At 42.7% G+C, this 16502-nt stretch overlaps 1 protein-coding gene across 4 annotated transcripts in view; it reads right to left on the bottom strand.

Annotated features, from left to right (window-relative positions):
• The window catches only part of Oca2 (OCA2 melanosomal transmembrane protein), a 322662-nt gene that overhangs the window by 217503 nt on the left and 88657 nt on the right, over positions 1-16502 (bottom strand). For all 4 annotated transcript variants that reach the window (NM_001271493.1, XM_087654839.1, XM_087654913.1 and 1 more), the window contains 6 exon segments: positions 1156-1288; positions 3585-3723; positions 4752-4876; positions 7410-7466; positions 10063-10128; positions 12195-12266. In NM_001271493.1, coding sequence (NP_001258422.1) covers positions 1156-1288; positions 3585-3723; positions 4752-4876; positions 7410-7466; positions 10063-10128; positions 12195-12266 — 592 coding nt within the window.

The raw sequence follows: 16502 nt of genomic DNA, 5'->3' as shown, positions 1-16502 counted from the left end.
CTATGATAGAACCAGCTGATAGAGCTGAACTCTGGAAGTCATCATGGAAGCAAAAGAGGCAATTTCAACTCTTCCTGAAGAACGAAGCCCTTTCTCAAGTGATATCTTTTAAAATTGACTTTTATTATTATTATTATTGATTTATTATTATATCAATTATTTGTTGTTATTATTATTGTTATTATTATTATTTTGTTCTTGCAAGTGTCTTAACTCTAGGACTCAACAACTCTAGAACATTCTCATTGGCCCTGCTTTCAACCAAAATCTAAGCATCACTGCTGTGGTTTTAATATGGTTTGTCATGGTTTCTCAGATACTTTTTGGCTATAATCAAGTGTGTCTGGCTTATCCTCTCCAAACTACGTGGCCTGTTATGATGCCGCAAAGTTGCTGGGGCCATGCTCCTGGATGTCCTGTCTCCTGGACAGTAAGCTATTATAAATAAGCATCTCACTTTTAGCTTGCAAGGGTGGAGTACTTTGATAGCAACACAAATTAACTCAGCCAATTGCCTGGTCTTGGAATGATTTCAGAAAGTGATCTCTGGAATAGCAGCAGTATGGGTGTGCAGCCATGCTTGGCACCCTCTAGTGGAGGATCTGCTAAGGAATGGGCAGTAGGAAAGCACCTCCTCCCAGGGTTTAGAGGGAGCTCCAGTGAGCTCCAGTGTGTGGCAAATGAGATTAATCAGCTGGTGAAATCCTGGCCAGAAAGGAACAAACAGCGCTTTCACCCATCACTGAATTCAGACACCTTGTGATGGTGAAAAGGAGAGAGACATTTTCCATCCATTGCTTCCTAAGCTATTTTATGAGACACACATTTAACCTCTGTTTTACAGATGGAAAATAAAAACTATATAAGGAAAAGGTCGAGGCAGATTAAAGCAAGCAACCCTTTATAGCTCCTTGGCAGACTCAGACTGAAGTAGCCAGAGAGCAGCTGACTGGACAGCTTGAAGGTGGCTGTGGACAGTCAATGCCCCTAAGCATGCGGCATCCCAGGAACAAATTAATACCTCCCTGGTAATCCTGTTCTGCTAGTACCTTCTGCTAGAAGGTACCCCCCCTTCTGCTTATGAGAACTTCCCTTGGTTTTGAGCAAGAATCCTACAGTGAAGAATCTACAACCTGGGAAGATTCTCGTACCCACCGACGATCTCACTAGGCTCCTTGTTATAAAGCTTTTTGTTCCAATACAGGAGTCTGAGGAGGGGAAAGGAAACCAGGAGAACAAGGCAAATTCCCAGGAACATGTGTGCTGTGAAACCAGCGAAGTCCAGACCCTGGAAGAAGAAAGGAGCAATATATGATATCTGGGCCTTGAGGAGGGCTGAGGCAGGATGTGGGCTGGAAACACAAGTGTCCTGAAACCAATCATTGATACTTTGTAGGTTATTTGAAATGGTTAAAGCTTTTTGTTGTTGCTGTTTTGGTTTTGGGTTTTGATTTTTCTCTTTGAAACAAGGTTTCTCTGTGCAGCTCTGGTTATCCTGGAACACCCCTCTATATATGAAAGGTTAGCCACAAATTCACAGGAATCTGCCTGCCTCTGCTTCCTAAGTACTGGGATCAAAGGCATGTGCCAACCTTGCCTGGCTAGTTAAAACTGTTTATACATCTTGGATTTTTGAAAAACCAGTACTTACATGACTTACAAGCCATCTTAGAAAGAAACAAAAATAGACTATTACAACCGACTTCAGACTAGACTTAGTCTACTTTCACAGAGCTAATGTGTTGTCCCAGGATGAAGAGAGGTCAAAACATTGAATAATGTTATTTAATGGTTAATTTGTTAAATATTTGACTGAAGTATTTTCTGTGGTTGGAAGGGACATCCTCAGGCTGGAACGTGCAGTCTTCACATTTGCTATTACTATGTCTACACAGAGCACTGGAATTACTACAAGGGTCCTAGAGAGGCAGCCTCTCCCTTCTTCCCTGCTTTCTCTGCCTCTCTGTGGGGCTATGTGTTGTGGTCATCAGTTGAGTATGCTTCATATTGGTAAAAACCAGCCCTAGGTTAATTTGTTAGAGAATAAGTCAACAACAACCTTGATTAATTTTGTTCTTTATTTTATTTATATTTTTAAGCAAATATGTACAGCTTCTAGTAAGTCCCAGTAGGAGAGATGAAGCCTTGAAAGTGATGATCTATGAGAATTCAAGCAGTATCCAAAAAAGCTACTGCCTTAAAGGGGGAGGGAGATCACGGGTACCATAGCACTACTGTGAGGCGTTAGATCTCAGAGGTGGAAGGATCTCTGCAGTATGGATTTGGTCAGAGAGGACACAGCAGTCCAGCTGTGCCATGAGACATGCTCACACAGGTAGAAGGTAGAAAGCCACACAGGCTATCAGAAAGCCACTCCAGGGGCCGCTTTCCAACATCTCTCAGTCTATAGCTCTGGCTAGTTGCAACAGCCTCCCATGTTGCATGCAGCTTGTGATGGTGTCACCAAACCTCGCCCAGCACTCACCACATTCTGGCAGTTCTTCAGTGGAGACATTACCTAAAACTGTATTTGTATCTATAGAATCCATACCCCGAATGTCTGGTTGAAAAATATTTATATCTTGGGTGTTCGTGAAAATATTTTACTTTGCTTCAAAACCAGAGGAAGAAGAATGATCTTGGGAGTGGTAGAGAAATGGATCTGACTGCTTATGCAGAAGACCAAGATTTTTCTTCCCCAGCACCAACATGATAGCTCACAGCTCTCCAGTTACCGGTGATATAATGCTCTCTTCTGTCTAGGGGGTTGGAAACCCTCTTCTAACCTCTGAGGTCACCAGGCCTGCATATGGTACACAGACATACATAGCAGGCAAAAAACAAAACAAAACCCCACCCATACGCATAAAATAAAAAGTAAATAAACATTAAAAAATTTAAACAACCTGAGAAAACTACTTAAATATAATGCCAGTCTACTTACCTTTAAACAACCAGGTCATAAAATATAATTATTTGTTTTAGGGAAAAATAGCCTGAGGAGACAGGAGCTCTGCATCCTGAGTAACTCTGGATCTGTTCAGAATGTAAGCACTAATTTTTTTCCCATTAGCAATGGTGGGACAATGGGAGAACGGAGCAACGGATGGAAAAAAAGTGAAGAGAGTGAAGTTAAGGAGGCCCTGAGAGACACCACAGCAAAGCAGCAGCACCGAGCAGAAGTTGCTGCTTTACAGGTGAGTTTATCCAGCAACAGAAAATCCCAAAGTGATAACTTTTAGAAACAATGGGGGCACATGCACTGGGCCGTGGGATGCTGATGAGTTCACTGAGCCTATTAGGCACACGTGTCTGGAACTCCTTGCCACTGTTCCATCCCTTTGTAATTCCCTGGATGTTTCTCCTTAATGTTCTCAGTGACAAAACCACCTCCCATCACATGCAGCCCTTTCATCTTGTAGAGTGCCTCTCCTGCTTTTTCTCTCCTAAACTTCTACTTATGACCAATAGTGCATGCTGTGAAGCAAGAACCTTGGTTCACAGTACTTAGTAAAGGACACTGCATAGAGGGCTCCATTGAGTTTACATTTCCTGAAAGCAACCCCAACCGTGCTGTTACTTACCATTTTCCTTAACTCCTGATTGGACACAATGATAACATTTGGTGGGTCCCCAATAGCAGTGGCGGCTCCTCCAATGTTTGTGAAGATCACTTCTGCAATGAGGACTTGTCTTGGATCAAGGTTGAGCACCTCACATAACCTACCATGAATGCAAGACAGTAGTAAGACCTGTCCACAGCCAAAATTTTTTAAGGTACTTGCTTATACAGAAAGGCACATCAATGCACATGCAAACAGACAGACAGACAGACAGACAGACAGACACACACACACACACACACACACACACAAATAATGCAGGGAGTCAACATCAGCAGTCACATCCTCAGATACTACAAATTACAAGGATTCCTCTAAGTTCATACACTTAGTCTGAGCTATCCATGTGATGATACACCTTCTGCCTGCTCCCACAGCCTGGAGAAAGTGTTGAGCTCCATGTGTAGGGCCACAGTAGAAGAAAGGGTCTAGAGCAGGTAAATGGACACTGACCATTAGATGCCTTCAGTCAAGAGGGTGGTGGGCAATCAAAACCCACCAGCAGTAACACTAAGCCTACTGAGTTAGAACCTTATCTGTTCTCCCTTTTCAGAAGAAACTTTAATCTCTCTCTCTCTCTCTCTCTCTCTCTCTCTCTCTCTCTCTCTCTCTCTCTCTCCTTTACTTGAATTATTATCTTAATTACTTCTTCCTTGCCTGTGGGTCTCTACCTTGGCTGCATGATGTTTGTCTTCGAATCTTTGGAAGTTCTATACCATGCTCTGCTGAAGACTAAGCTCTATGAATAGGTGGAAGATGGAAATGTGGGGATTCATGAGCAAAACCTCTTGGCACCTTGTGATCTGCATAAATCTCTTGCCTATATTCCCTATGACAGTCTATGTCCTGGAAAGCAAGGCCCATGTCCTCCAGCTTCTCGTGGTATGTATTTGCTATGCTGTCACCTATGCCTGTCTGTATTCTGTAGCAACACAAGCCAGAACTGGCTAGGCTGGAGTTCAGTAAGCTGGACTCTAGGGGAGGGATGGATCCTATCCCTTGACTTTTTGTAGATGTAAGAAGGCAACCTTGAAACCAGGTTCTGGTGGTACAACCAGAACACACATCTGCCCCAAACAAATACACATCTGTCCCAAATGAATTCAATGTTGGAAATATTCTACACACCTTATGGTGACAGGGGTAAAAAGGAGCATCGTGGTGACATTGTCTAAGAAGGCAGAAAGGATGGCAGCCATGAGACAAAGCATGATTATCATGGCCCACACTCTTCCTCGAGAAAGCTGGTATGCCTAGGACACATACAGGAAAGAACAAGCCAGAATCAGAACATTCGTACAATAAATGCTATGTTTTCACTGACAACTCCAAGATATGGAGACCAAAATATATTCTCATTCAGAATCGGCAGTTTTGTTGTAGAAATTGTTTTTAAAAAGAAATTTTCAATCCCAAAACTGAAGTGAAGGCCAGCACCAAGCCTCTGTGTTAGTAGAGTGTGCCAAGGTCTCCTCATCCACTAGGGCATGGAAGGTTCAGTTCGAACCTTCAGACCTGTTGATAGATGGTCCAGGGTTCTGGTTAAAATGCAAAGTCCAACCATGATGAGTTACCATTTCATTCATAAAAGTTTTCATTTTATGGGAATGCTTCACTCCTTCTTTAAAAGGGGAACAAGAATACCCTTGACAGGGAATAAGGAGGCAAAGATTAAAACAGACACAGAAGGAACACCCATTCAGAGCCTGCCCCACATGTGGCCCATACATATACAGCCATCCAATTAGACAAGATGGATGAAGCAAAGAAGTGCAGGCCGACAGGAACTGGATATAGATCTCTCCTGAGAGACACAGCCAGAATACAGCAAATACAGAGGCGAATGCCAGCAGCAAACCACTGAACTGAGAATAGGACCCCTGTTGAAGGAATCACAGAAAGGACTGGAAGAGCTTGAAGGGGCTCGAGACCCCTTATGAACAACAATGCCAAGCAACCAGAGCTTCCAGGGACTAAGCCACTACCCAAAGACTATACATGGACTGACCCTGGACTCTGACCTCATAGGTAGCATTGAATATCCTAGTAAGAGCACCAGTGGAAGGGGAAGCCCTGGGTCCTGCTAAGACTGAACCCCCAGTGAACGTGATTGTTGGGGGGAGGGCGGTAATGGGGGGAGGATGGGGAGGAGAACACCCATAAAGAAGGGGAAGGGGAGGGGTTAGGGGATGTTGGCCCAGAAACTGGGAAAGGGAATAACATTCGAAATGTAAATAAGAAATACTCAAGTTAATAAAAAAGAAAAAAAGTTTCCATTTTAAAATGGAATGATTTCCACTTTAAAAGATAAGAGGCAGCAGGGCTGGTGGTGTGTGTCAGTGATAGAATGTTTGGTTAGCATACACAAGGTCTAGGGTTCAATCTCCAGCACCACCTAAACCAGTGTGATGGCTCAGGTCTGTCATACCAGCAGTGGAAGTTAGCTATCCTTGGTAAAAGAGTGAGTCTGATGCCAGGCTGTGTTAAACGAAACCCTGTTTTAAAAGCCAAAAGGAGGTAGGGGTGAAAGAGACCAAGCATGGGAGAAGATTGGGTGAAAGGGGATCCTCCTCAACTAATGTAAAGTTAGTACATTATGGAAATTAGTACAGATGTGTCAAAGATCTGTAAAGATTACAAAGATGTGTAAAAGGCTAGCCACAGGCAGCAAATGTATATGGTGAAGGGATGAAGACCTGCACCATGTGTTTTGGAGAGCTCTTCCAAGATAAGGAACCAGCATCAGTGTTTGTCAGCAGATGAATGAAGGTATGGACGTAGAGAGCTTCTGCACAGGCAGGGTGACTAGTGCATATTTCAAAATAACTTAAAAAGTAAATTTTAAGCTGGGTGTAGTGACTCACGTCTTTAATCCCTATACTTAGGCAAATCTCTGAGCATTGAGGCCAGCCTGGTTTACATAGTAAGTTCCAGGACAGTCAGAGCTATGTAGAGAAACTCCACTTCAAAAACAAAAACAAAGAAAGTAAATTTCAAATGTGCTATCATAAGAAAAAAATCATTGTAAGGATATGCTAGTTGGCTTGATTTAAACATGACACTCTGTATGCATATACATTGAAACATCATATTATATTTTCCAAACATATATGATTACCAGTTGTCAACCAAATAATAATTTAAAAAAAATAAGACCTTTAAGGAGCTAGCATGTTAGAACAGTGATGAAACATGTACTGGGCATATGCAAGGCCCTTTGTTCAATCCCAGTATAGTAAATAAGTATTATCCATACAAGATTAAGACAACAACAAAAAAACAAAACTGATTTTCCAAAATTTAAAAATGAGGACTATAGAGGTCTAGAAAGTAAACATTGAAACTATGTCTCCAGAAGGCAATGCAGTCAGAGGCTGATGACTTGACATATTCAGACTTTTAAATGCACAGCAGGGTTTGATGTGTAGCCCTAGCCAGCTAATTCCAAAGCCATTACACAAAATGGTTAGGGGGAGAATTTTTTGCTGAGTTTCCCCTTCATTTTCTTATGGAAAAGCCAAAGTGTGGTTTCACATCATACTTAGCACAGCAATTATGCCCAGGCTTCCTACAGCCATTTTTTTTCTAAAGTCATTTTAAAAGGAAGATGGAATTTTAAATATTTTAATTTGCTCAATTATATATTAGGCTAATAAGTAGTATTATTCAATTAATTAAAATTATTAATTATTGATCACATTTGTAGTTATATTTCTTTGATTATATATGAATATATTCACATTTGCTTATTTAGTGTATGGCCAGCGAGTGGAACACTATACCTACCTTTACAGCACAGTAATCAAAAAATCCTGTTTCTGAAAATATAGCTACCAAGATCATCTATATGGGGAGAAAAAGTAGACAAGAAAAATTTTTAGCAAAATACCACATTGGAATGATGTCAGAGTGATCCATCCTGAGTTTGGGCATCCTGATCACTGAGCATCAAAAGCTCAGCTCTGTCTTGCTGGATGTCTAGCACTTCAGTTATCCACATATGAACTCCGAGTAGAAACTCTTACAGATGGTTTCGTGTGCATATTTCTATTCAGGGCATTGTCCTAGGATTTGTTGCCAGCCCACCTAACCCTGACAACAAACATCAAAAGCCATCTTCATTCTGTTTTATAGACCAAAGAGGCCAATGGCTTGATCAGTCTTGAAGCTAGAAGCAGGGAAAGCCATGGCCCAGAAGTGGCCATTGTACCCAACTGCCTCCATAAGCAGCAATCAGACACTGAATACCTTTAAAGTTGCGTCAAATTTTGGGTTCTAAAATTATTGAACTGATTTTTTTCTTACAACTTTGAATACCTTAGACAAGCTAGACCACTTGTACTGAAACAAGTACCCTGCAATCCTGTGTGCACCAAGAGTGCTTACCTATGTTTCTACTGATGACAAAAGCCACCACATAGACTAACAGAAATAGTGCCCCGCTTATTCTGTGTTTAATTCACCAGAAATTCCAGCAAGCCTGGACTTGCTAGGAGGTTTCCTACTGGCCAAGAAGTGGAATAGCATTCAATTTCTTCATTTCTTTTTTAAGCTTGCAGATATCCTATATAGCTCCCTTTTTAATTCAGATGCTCAAACCCTATCTTCTTCTCAGGGCCAACACAGAGACTGGATCCTCCATGGAGTTTAAGATCAGGCACAGTCCTGTCTTTTTACCCTTTACCCACATTGTTACATGTTGAATTTAGAATGGGTAGGTGCAGGATCAAGCCTTCAATGATGACAAAAGCTGCACTTGACTTACCACTCTGCACTTCAAGTTTCTCTCTTTACCTCTGGGTGTCCTTTATTTTGTGAAGTCACTGAGAGGGTTTGATGAAATTATATGAAGTAGTCAGATTGTATAAAAATTATATAAAGTAGTTGCGTTGGTGAGCCTAATACACTTCAAATAAACTACCTAAAACACAAATCCCCCCAAATCTGTTTTAACTCAGCCCTACCCTTGTCTAGAGCAACTTCCTAACTCGGCAGGCTCCTGTGGGGCTGTTTGTAGCATGTAGTACATCATGTGAACGTAAGTAGACACATGTGGGTGGCAGCTTGTGTGGCCTTCTCTTGTTATGGGAAGCTATTCTGTCATTGTCTGATAGAACAGGAACTTGGGCGAGCAGTCTTAGGAAATGTCAGGTAAAGGAAGACTCATTCCATGCACTACCATTAGAGAATCAAAGGCATAGATGATCTAAGTGGCTGCTGGAGGAATTTTAATTGAAAAAAAGAAACATCAGGCCATCTTATAGGCTGAATTCTGTCCCTCCTCCTCAAAATTTGTATGTTGAACTCCTAAGTTCCAGTGCCTAAAAACATGACTGCAACCAGAGACAGGACTTACAATAAAATCATTAGGGTAGAACTTAATTAAATTTGACAGCTGACTTTATAATGAGACCGTTAAGGTGGACCTTAATTAAATATGACAGCTGGACTGATTAGGTGATGGAACTTGGATGCAGCCAAGGAGGAGTCTCAGTAGAGGTCAGCCTTGCTGATACATCGATCTCAGACATCAGCCTCTTTAACTGTGAGAGATGGGTTTTCATTCATCAGACCAGTTATAGCAGTTCTAGCAAACTACTACACCATTTGCTAAACTTTTTTAACAATAGTATGTTATAGACATCTAATATGATTCCCTTCTTCTATCCAGATGACCAAGCCCTACACATTCTCAACAGCCCCACGCTGTTGTCGGCTCCTCCCTGAAACCTGAGTTCAGAGCTCTCTTCTACCTTCCCAGCTCTTCATCCTTTTGAAGCCTAGAGCTGACTCCAGCAAAATGATGAGGCTGCCTGGTGACTGGCATTCTACTCAGTGGGCAGAAGAAGCATGCAGACCTTGTCTAGAGAATGACCCAAGAACATATGCTCATTCCCGCTTTGGTCCAGAGCTTTGCCAAACCTCATTTTGTTTTAGCTTAGCTGACTTACACATCATGTCCTACACTAATCCTCAGTGAGTTTATCTTTCCTTCTACAAACTGACCTGTTCCTCACAGCTTACCAATACAATAAACTGACAAGCACTGAACTTACTTACTTACTATTACTTAAGGACATTTTTCTTTATATAATTAAAAATCACTTTCCAAATCACTGAAATTGTTCCATGGTCCATGTATTTGAAGTATGTCTATTTTTTTATCTTAAGGGTAATAACTCAAATAAATTGCTAACTTTTGGAAATAATGATGCCACTTCATTGTTCAAAAGCCTTAGAGATGAAGTCTTAAGTTAACAAACCAGCACCGCCATTCCCTCATCCCTGGGAAAAATGAGCTAGACCTGCACTAACACTTCTCAATCAAGCCTAACTGTCAAGAGATAGGCCATCTTGACTATAATGATAGGATCAGCAACTGTGGAGTAGTGAAGGACCCAGACTTGGAGCCATATCCTGCTGGGAAGACTGTAATTACCATGCCAAACAGCAGGGCCAGAGTCTCAAAATCAATCCACTCCACCACGTGGGTCAGGCTGGGTCTCTGTAATCAAAGCACAAATTTGCCAATTAATCCTGTGTAGCATCCTATGGAGCAAAGCTCTAAAAATGGTCTGCCCTAACTGCAAGCACACACATTGGACCAAAGTTGGAAATGCTGCATCCACTTGCCTTTGAAATTGAATTATTTCACACTGCTGAACAACACTCATGACCCAGTGCATCTGCCACATCCAAAGCATTCATCGGAAAAAAAAAGGAAGGGGAAGGGGATGTAATCCTGGAAGCTCGAGGAAGAATTCTTGCCTGGGTTGCTGGTTTCGTCTTCCTCAGTGGGATGGTTATGATTGACGGCTGTGTATCCTACTCTCCAAGTACCACTAGAACACAGTGTGAAGTGAAAGACTGACAGAACCTAGTCTACCTGGGAGAGGGCAGTTCACTGAGTGCCCAGGGGCTTCTTGATGCATGTGCCTGCTATATGCTGTCAGAGCAATTTTCCAAATGAAGCATCATCTGAACCACACTCGTGAGAACAAGTGCATGACTCAGAGACTTGGAGGCTATTAGCATGTTAGCATTCCTTCTAGGCTATGACCAGTGGTTACCTAGCAATAGCCAGGTAGGCCTGACTTGTTATAAAAAGAACTATTGGCCTCTCTTTTCTCTTTCTGATTCCTCTCTCTCTGTGCCTCCTTCCCCCATCCCTTTTTCTCTCCTTGCCCCACACCATGCGTTCCCAGTCATCCTGTTCTTTCTCTCTCTTCTCTCTCTGTCCTCTGATCCCTCTCTTTCTCTGCTTCTACTCCATTCTCAGCCTCCCCTTCCCATGCCCTAAATAAACTCTATCCTATACTAGACCTGTAGTATGACTGGTACCTCAAGAGGGGAGGGATGCCTCAACATGGATCCACTGAGGCACCCCTCCTGCCACACCATATCACTCAGTACAAAACATTGGTTTTACAAAACACATCAGAGGCAATCTCTATCCAGCCCAGAATGCACCCCACATCCACAGACTGCAGCCAGCATGAATAGTCCCCAGTTTCCCATGTAAGCACAGTCACCGTCCCTAAGTCAGTTCCTTCAAGTCCACACAACCAATACCATCCCTGCATGTTCTAGTTTGACCATTAGTGCTGCCTGGCGGGACTGCCTCAGAACTCCCTAGCAGGACACAATCCTTAGCCTGTAAGAAAAGATTGCTCGCTGAGGAAAGCCCTTGTCAGGTTTCCTCTAAAATGGACCTCCTCGTCTTATACAACTCGGCTATTATGGAAAACAACAGTTGAGGGCTGGGCTATCACTCAAGAGTACTTGCCTGCCATGCATGAGGCCATTCTATTACATAAATCAAGAGGTTTCTTATCCCAAAATTTTAGAATTTGAGAATATTTTACCTTTCAGGTTTGCACTTGTTTATAGCAAACCCAGGCAACAAGAAGTTCACATTCTTTACAACTGTTTTCAGACTAGTTCTACAATGACATTTCAAGTTAAGAAAATACATGACAAATAACTAACTCAGCACACTTCCCTATGTAGGTATTTAAATGAGTTATATGGGGAGGCGAATGACCTGTCAATGGATTTTAAGGGGAAAAAATATCCACCAAATTCTAAAGTTGCTTTCAAATCCAGTTCTGTGTGTGGCCAGCTTTGGAAGGGCTCTGAGTAGAGTGACAGCAATACCCTCCAACAACTCTCTCTCTCTCCATTTCCTAAGGGTACTCAGGCTCCCCCTTCCCCCTCATGTATTCCATATGTCCTTATTAAGTGGATCCCATTACTTACATATAAGCACTTCCAGGGCCTACAATGCCACAGAGCAAAGCCTCGTTCCTGATTAGTCTACTTTCATGGTCCCACACTGGGTAAATGCATGCCTAAGGAGGCTTTCTCCAGCCCAAATGGAGACTATCACTACATAGATGAGTGTGTGTTTATATCCAGTGACAACTTTCTTAAACCAAGTTTGTCAGCTCGTGCCTCTATGAATCATGGGCAAAGCACATAGAAACATCACTTATAACAATTTGAAACAACTAATACTACGTATGGCACCATATCTAGTGGCAAGCCAGTAAGTCAAACATAGCAACTTACATCTCCAACCACAGCCAAAGCTGCTAGTGCTGCAAGAGCTCCCAACATGGCTGCCAGGGTTCTGTGAACAATCTGTAAAGGAAGACACAGAAAGTGTGTATTGACATGTGAGTGCTCCATGTACTGTTGTATACCACAACAATGAAAAATGAAAAAGATATCAAGGGGCTTGATATCTTGGCAGCCCATAGAGACCCACAACCACCAGCAGCCTAGATTCTTGGAAAGTTGCTTTCAACTCCAGAACGACTGTGAAAATATGCTCAAGAAAGTCTACATAAAGCATCATTAATTATTTACCATGTTCTCTTTAGGCAACAGGACCTTTAGTTTGAGGACATAAATCAGCCCTTTTCAATTACTAAGACTACTTCTAAGTCAGCACACAGACAACTGCCTTACCTAATTGAGACTTCAGCATATAACTGAATCACAAAAGAATCCTCCCCTATTTCGTTATAATCCAGTCGCGACAAGGAATTTCTAATGCCAAATACGTTGGAAAATCTGATCCTGTATACACTGACACTGAGAACGCAAAATGGTAGAGAACCTTCTGAAAAGAGTTTCTGAAAAAGTTAAACATAAGTTTGCCATATAATTTAACAATTCTTCCAGGAGTCCGCTAAACACAAATGAAAACATATACCACATAAAAACATGAATGTTTGGAACATTTATTCAAAATAGGCCGAACCTGGAAATTTCCATGTGTCCATTTGTACACTAGATTCCAAATTCATTTTCAAGTAATTTTATATCTATTTTTTAGAAAATATTCAATGTTCAGATTTTTAAGAGTTAGTATACTTGTTTCATTATTTTCATTCATCATCATCATCATCATCATCACCTTGGTTTTGGATTTTTCAAGACAGGATTTGTCTGTGTAGCCCTGACTGACCTGAAACTCACTTTGTAGATCAGGGTGACCTCTACCTCAAAGCTCCACCTGCTTCTGTCTCTTGAGTACACTATGCGTACCTGGCACTATATTTGTTTTAAATATAAATACCTAAAACTTAACACATTTCTACTAACTTGTAACAATCCCTTTCATTGGCATTCCACTTTTCAGTTTCATCTGATCATACATATTAACACTTCTTCCTTCTTCTGTGATGCTTAAACCCTCTGAGCTTTCAAACTGTGAGAATGAGCCTGAAGTTGAGTGAGGTCATCAGGAGAATGAGATGAGTAGCTTTAGGGAAGGGAGTCTGAGCTGGGGGAGTTTAGGGTAAAGGAGAAGATGAAAAAGCCACTGAACCCAGTCACTATTGCTGATGGAAGTGCCTGATATGGATGCCTCCTGAGACGCTCTGTCAGAGCCTTACCAATACAGATGTGGATGCTTGCAGCCAACCATCAGACTGAGCACAGGAACTCCAATGGAGGACTTAGGGGAGAGACTGAAGGAGCTGAAGGGATTTGCAAACCCACAGAAAGAACATCAATATCAACCAACCAGACTCCTCAGAGCTCCCAGGGATTAAACCACCAACCAAAGAGTACACATGGAGGGACCTAGGGCTCCAGCTACATATGTAGCAGAGGATGGCCTTATCTGGCATCAGTGGGAGGGGAGGCACTTGGTCCTGTGGAGGCTAGATGTGTAGGGGAATGCTAGAGCAGTGAGGCAGGAGTGGGTGGGCGGGGGAGCACTCTCATAGAAACAGGGAGGAGGAGGGCTGGGATAGGGTTCAGAGGGGAAACAAGGAAGGGGGATAACATTTGAACTGTAAATAAATAAAAAGCCAATAAGAAATTATATATAATTCTTATTGGTGTGTTAATAACTAGCAGCACAGGTAGACATACATTCCTTCTGCCTATTGGAATTTGTGGAAATGGAGTTTCCCTTTGACCTGACCAATCTAAATCTGTGTTCCCAGCCCATATGTGCTCTAATTTGGTTCCAGAATAAGCTATATTTTTACTCTCTTCAATGTGAGAGCTATGAGATTTGTTTGTTTTTACATGGACAGTTATGGTATCATAACAACAGGGCTCCTAGAATGAGCCACTTTTCACAGGAGAAATCATTTGCATGGGAGCCAGAAGCCTGCAAGGAAGGGCCCATGAAGTCCAAGCTAGCAGGTGTCATAGGCTCCAGAGGATTGTTTACAAGTTTACAAGTTCTTTCCAGGGGGGCTCTGGGCCTCCCTGGGTTTGCTCACCTGCCCACTTGTTAATTCTGATCTGGCTAATTAAGGATCCTAATTTGGTAGCTCCCCTTTTGATCTACTTCCAAGAATTTGGTTAAGGTCTCTAGTTTGGTTGCTTTGAAACATTTTGGTCTAGACACTTGCTTCTGTTTGGGTTCTGGTCTGGTCTTTGGGGTTAAATCAGGACTGATAGAGACAACAAGAAGATTAGAGAAGGAGGGAAAGTGATCTCAGCAGCAGCAGAGACTGTTCATCAGCCATGAAGAGCAGAGGTCTCTCAAGGAGTGGAGATTGGAACAGTATAGGGAGCTTGGGAGGGGTTTCCCATTAACTTATGTATACACTTTACATTCCAATCGCAGCCCCCTCTCCCAATCCCCAACTCACATGGCCCCTCTCCCCCACCCCTTCCTTTCTCCTCTGAGAAAGGGAGGTTCCCCCCTCCCCGTGTACCAACTCGCTCTAGCACCTCAAGTCAGTGCTTGGCTAGGTACATCCCTCCCACTGAGGTCAGACAAGGCTAGGAGAACAAGATCCAAAGGCAGGCAACAGAGTTAGGGAAGATACCCATGCCAATTGTTGAGGGACCCACATCACGGCCAAACTGCACTTCTGCTATGCTTGTGGGATTGGGCGGGGATAGGTCTAGCCCATATATGCTTTTTGGTTGGTGGTTTAGTCTTTGGGAGCCCCCAAGAGTCCAGGTTAGTTAACTCTGTTGATCTTCTTTTGGGGTCCCTATCCCCTCCTGGTTCCTCAATCCTTCCCCCAACTCTTTTACAGACTTCCCGAGCTCTGTCTAATGTCTGGCTATAGTGCTCTGCATCTCTTCTGGTCAGCTGCTAGGCTAAGCCTCTCAGAGGACAGTTATGCTAGGCTCCTGTCTGTGAATCTGGGCTGACAGATACAAACACCCTGAAGTCCCAAGGTAGGTGAAGGAAGAAGGAAGGCCTGCAATGTGTCCCTAATGATCCTCTGAGGACAGATCATCATAGTCCCCCTCAAATTGGCAGGAGTTGTTACTGCCTTAGGACATAAATGAATGCAGTAGCTTTGAGTTTTCGCCTTCTGCACGTTTGTTCCCGTGCAATCTCAAAGTGGCAAATAGCAATGGAGATTGGTATGTTGACCTCATCAGAATCTTTCAGCTTCTAATTTCCTGCAGCAGCTATCAGAGGGTCAACTTTCCTGTCTGGAGTTTCTCAGCTCATCTGAGGCTTTAGGGATCATTAACCCTTCATTTGGGGTGTTTTTTTGCCTTCGGAACTATTTGGCATTGGTCATCTGGCACTCCTTGAATGCCTAATTTTGTGGTTTTCTGCTGCTTCTCCCGTGATCTTACCAGACTGTTAGCTCTTGATATTCTCTCTCTCTCTCTCTGTCTCTCTGTCTCTCTCTCTCTCTCTCTCTCTCTCTCTCTCTGTCTCTCTCTCTCTCTCTCTCTCTCTCTCTCTCTCTCTCACACACACACACACACACACACACACACACACACACACACATACATTGAAAACCTTCCCCTTATCCAGAGCATGGAATGATTATGTCAGTGGTTTCCTTACAGTGTCCCTTCACATACAATGATGATAAAAACCCCAAAGACAAGAGACATTTGTTCCCTTGATCCAAAGGGGTAGAAGTGTCAAAGGGAACACTCCACAATGTGCAAGGGTCTTACAGGGAAGCTCAGAAAACACCCTGCTCCTGGGTAAGAAAATAATCTACTGGCTCTCCTGGGAAGACATTCATTAGGGATTGCCCCCCCAGTATCTGGAGTACCCTTATGTTTCTGTAAACATGAAAGAAAACTCTGAGACCCAATGAGAGAAGATGGCGACACTGGGCAAAGTCCTTCCAAAAAGCAGTACATGGTCCTTATTCAAAACATACCTTTCCTAGCTACCACAGATGGCATTTTTCTCAGCAGAGAGAAGAAAGTGAGGACGGACACACACACACACACACAGAGAGAGAGAGAGAGAGAGAGAGAGAGAGAGAGAGAGAGAGAGAGAGAATGATTCCAAAAAAGAAAGAGTGTTTAAAGATAAGCCAACATCCGGAACTTGGGGTGTGAGTATTTTAGCTTGTGAGTATTTAGAAGAACAAGAGACCTAACTAAGGATAGCCTGACTTTAGGGTTCCC

The sequence above is a fragment of the Rattus norvegicus genome, chromosome 1 (genome assembly GCF_021556685.1).
Source record: "Rattus norvegicus strain SHRSP/BbbUtx chromosome 1, alternate assembly SHRSP_T2T, whole genome shotgun sequence".
NCBI lineage: Eukaryota > Metazoa > Chordata > Mammalia > Rodentia > Muridae > Rattus > Rattus norvegicus.
Note: the sequence above shows the minus strand (reverse complement) of the source record. Positions and strands in the feature narration are given on the sequence as shown.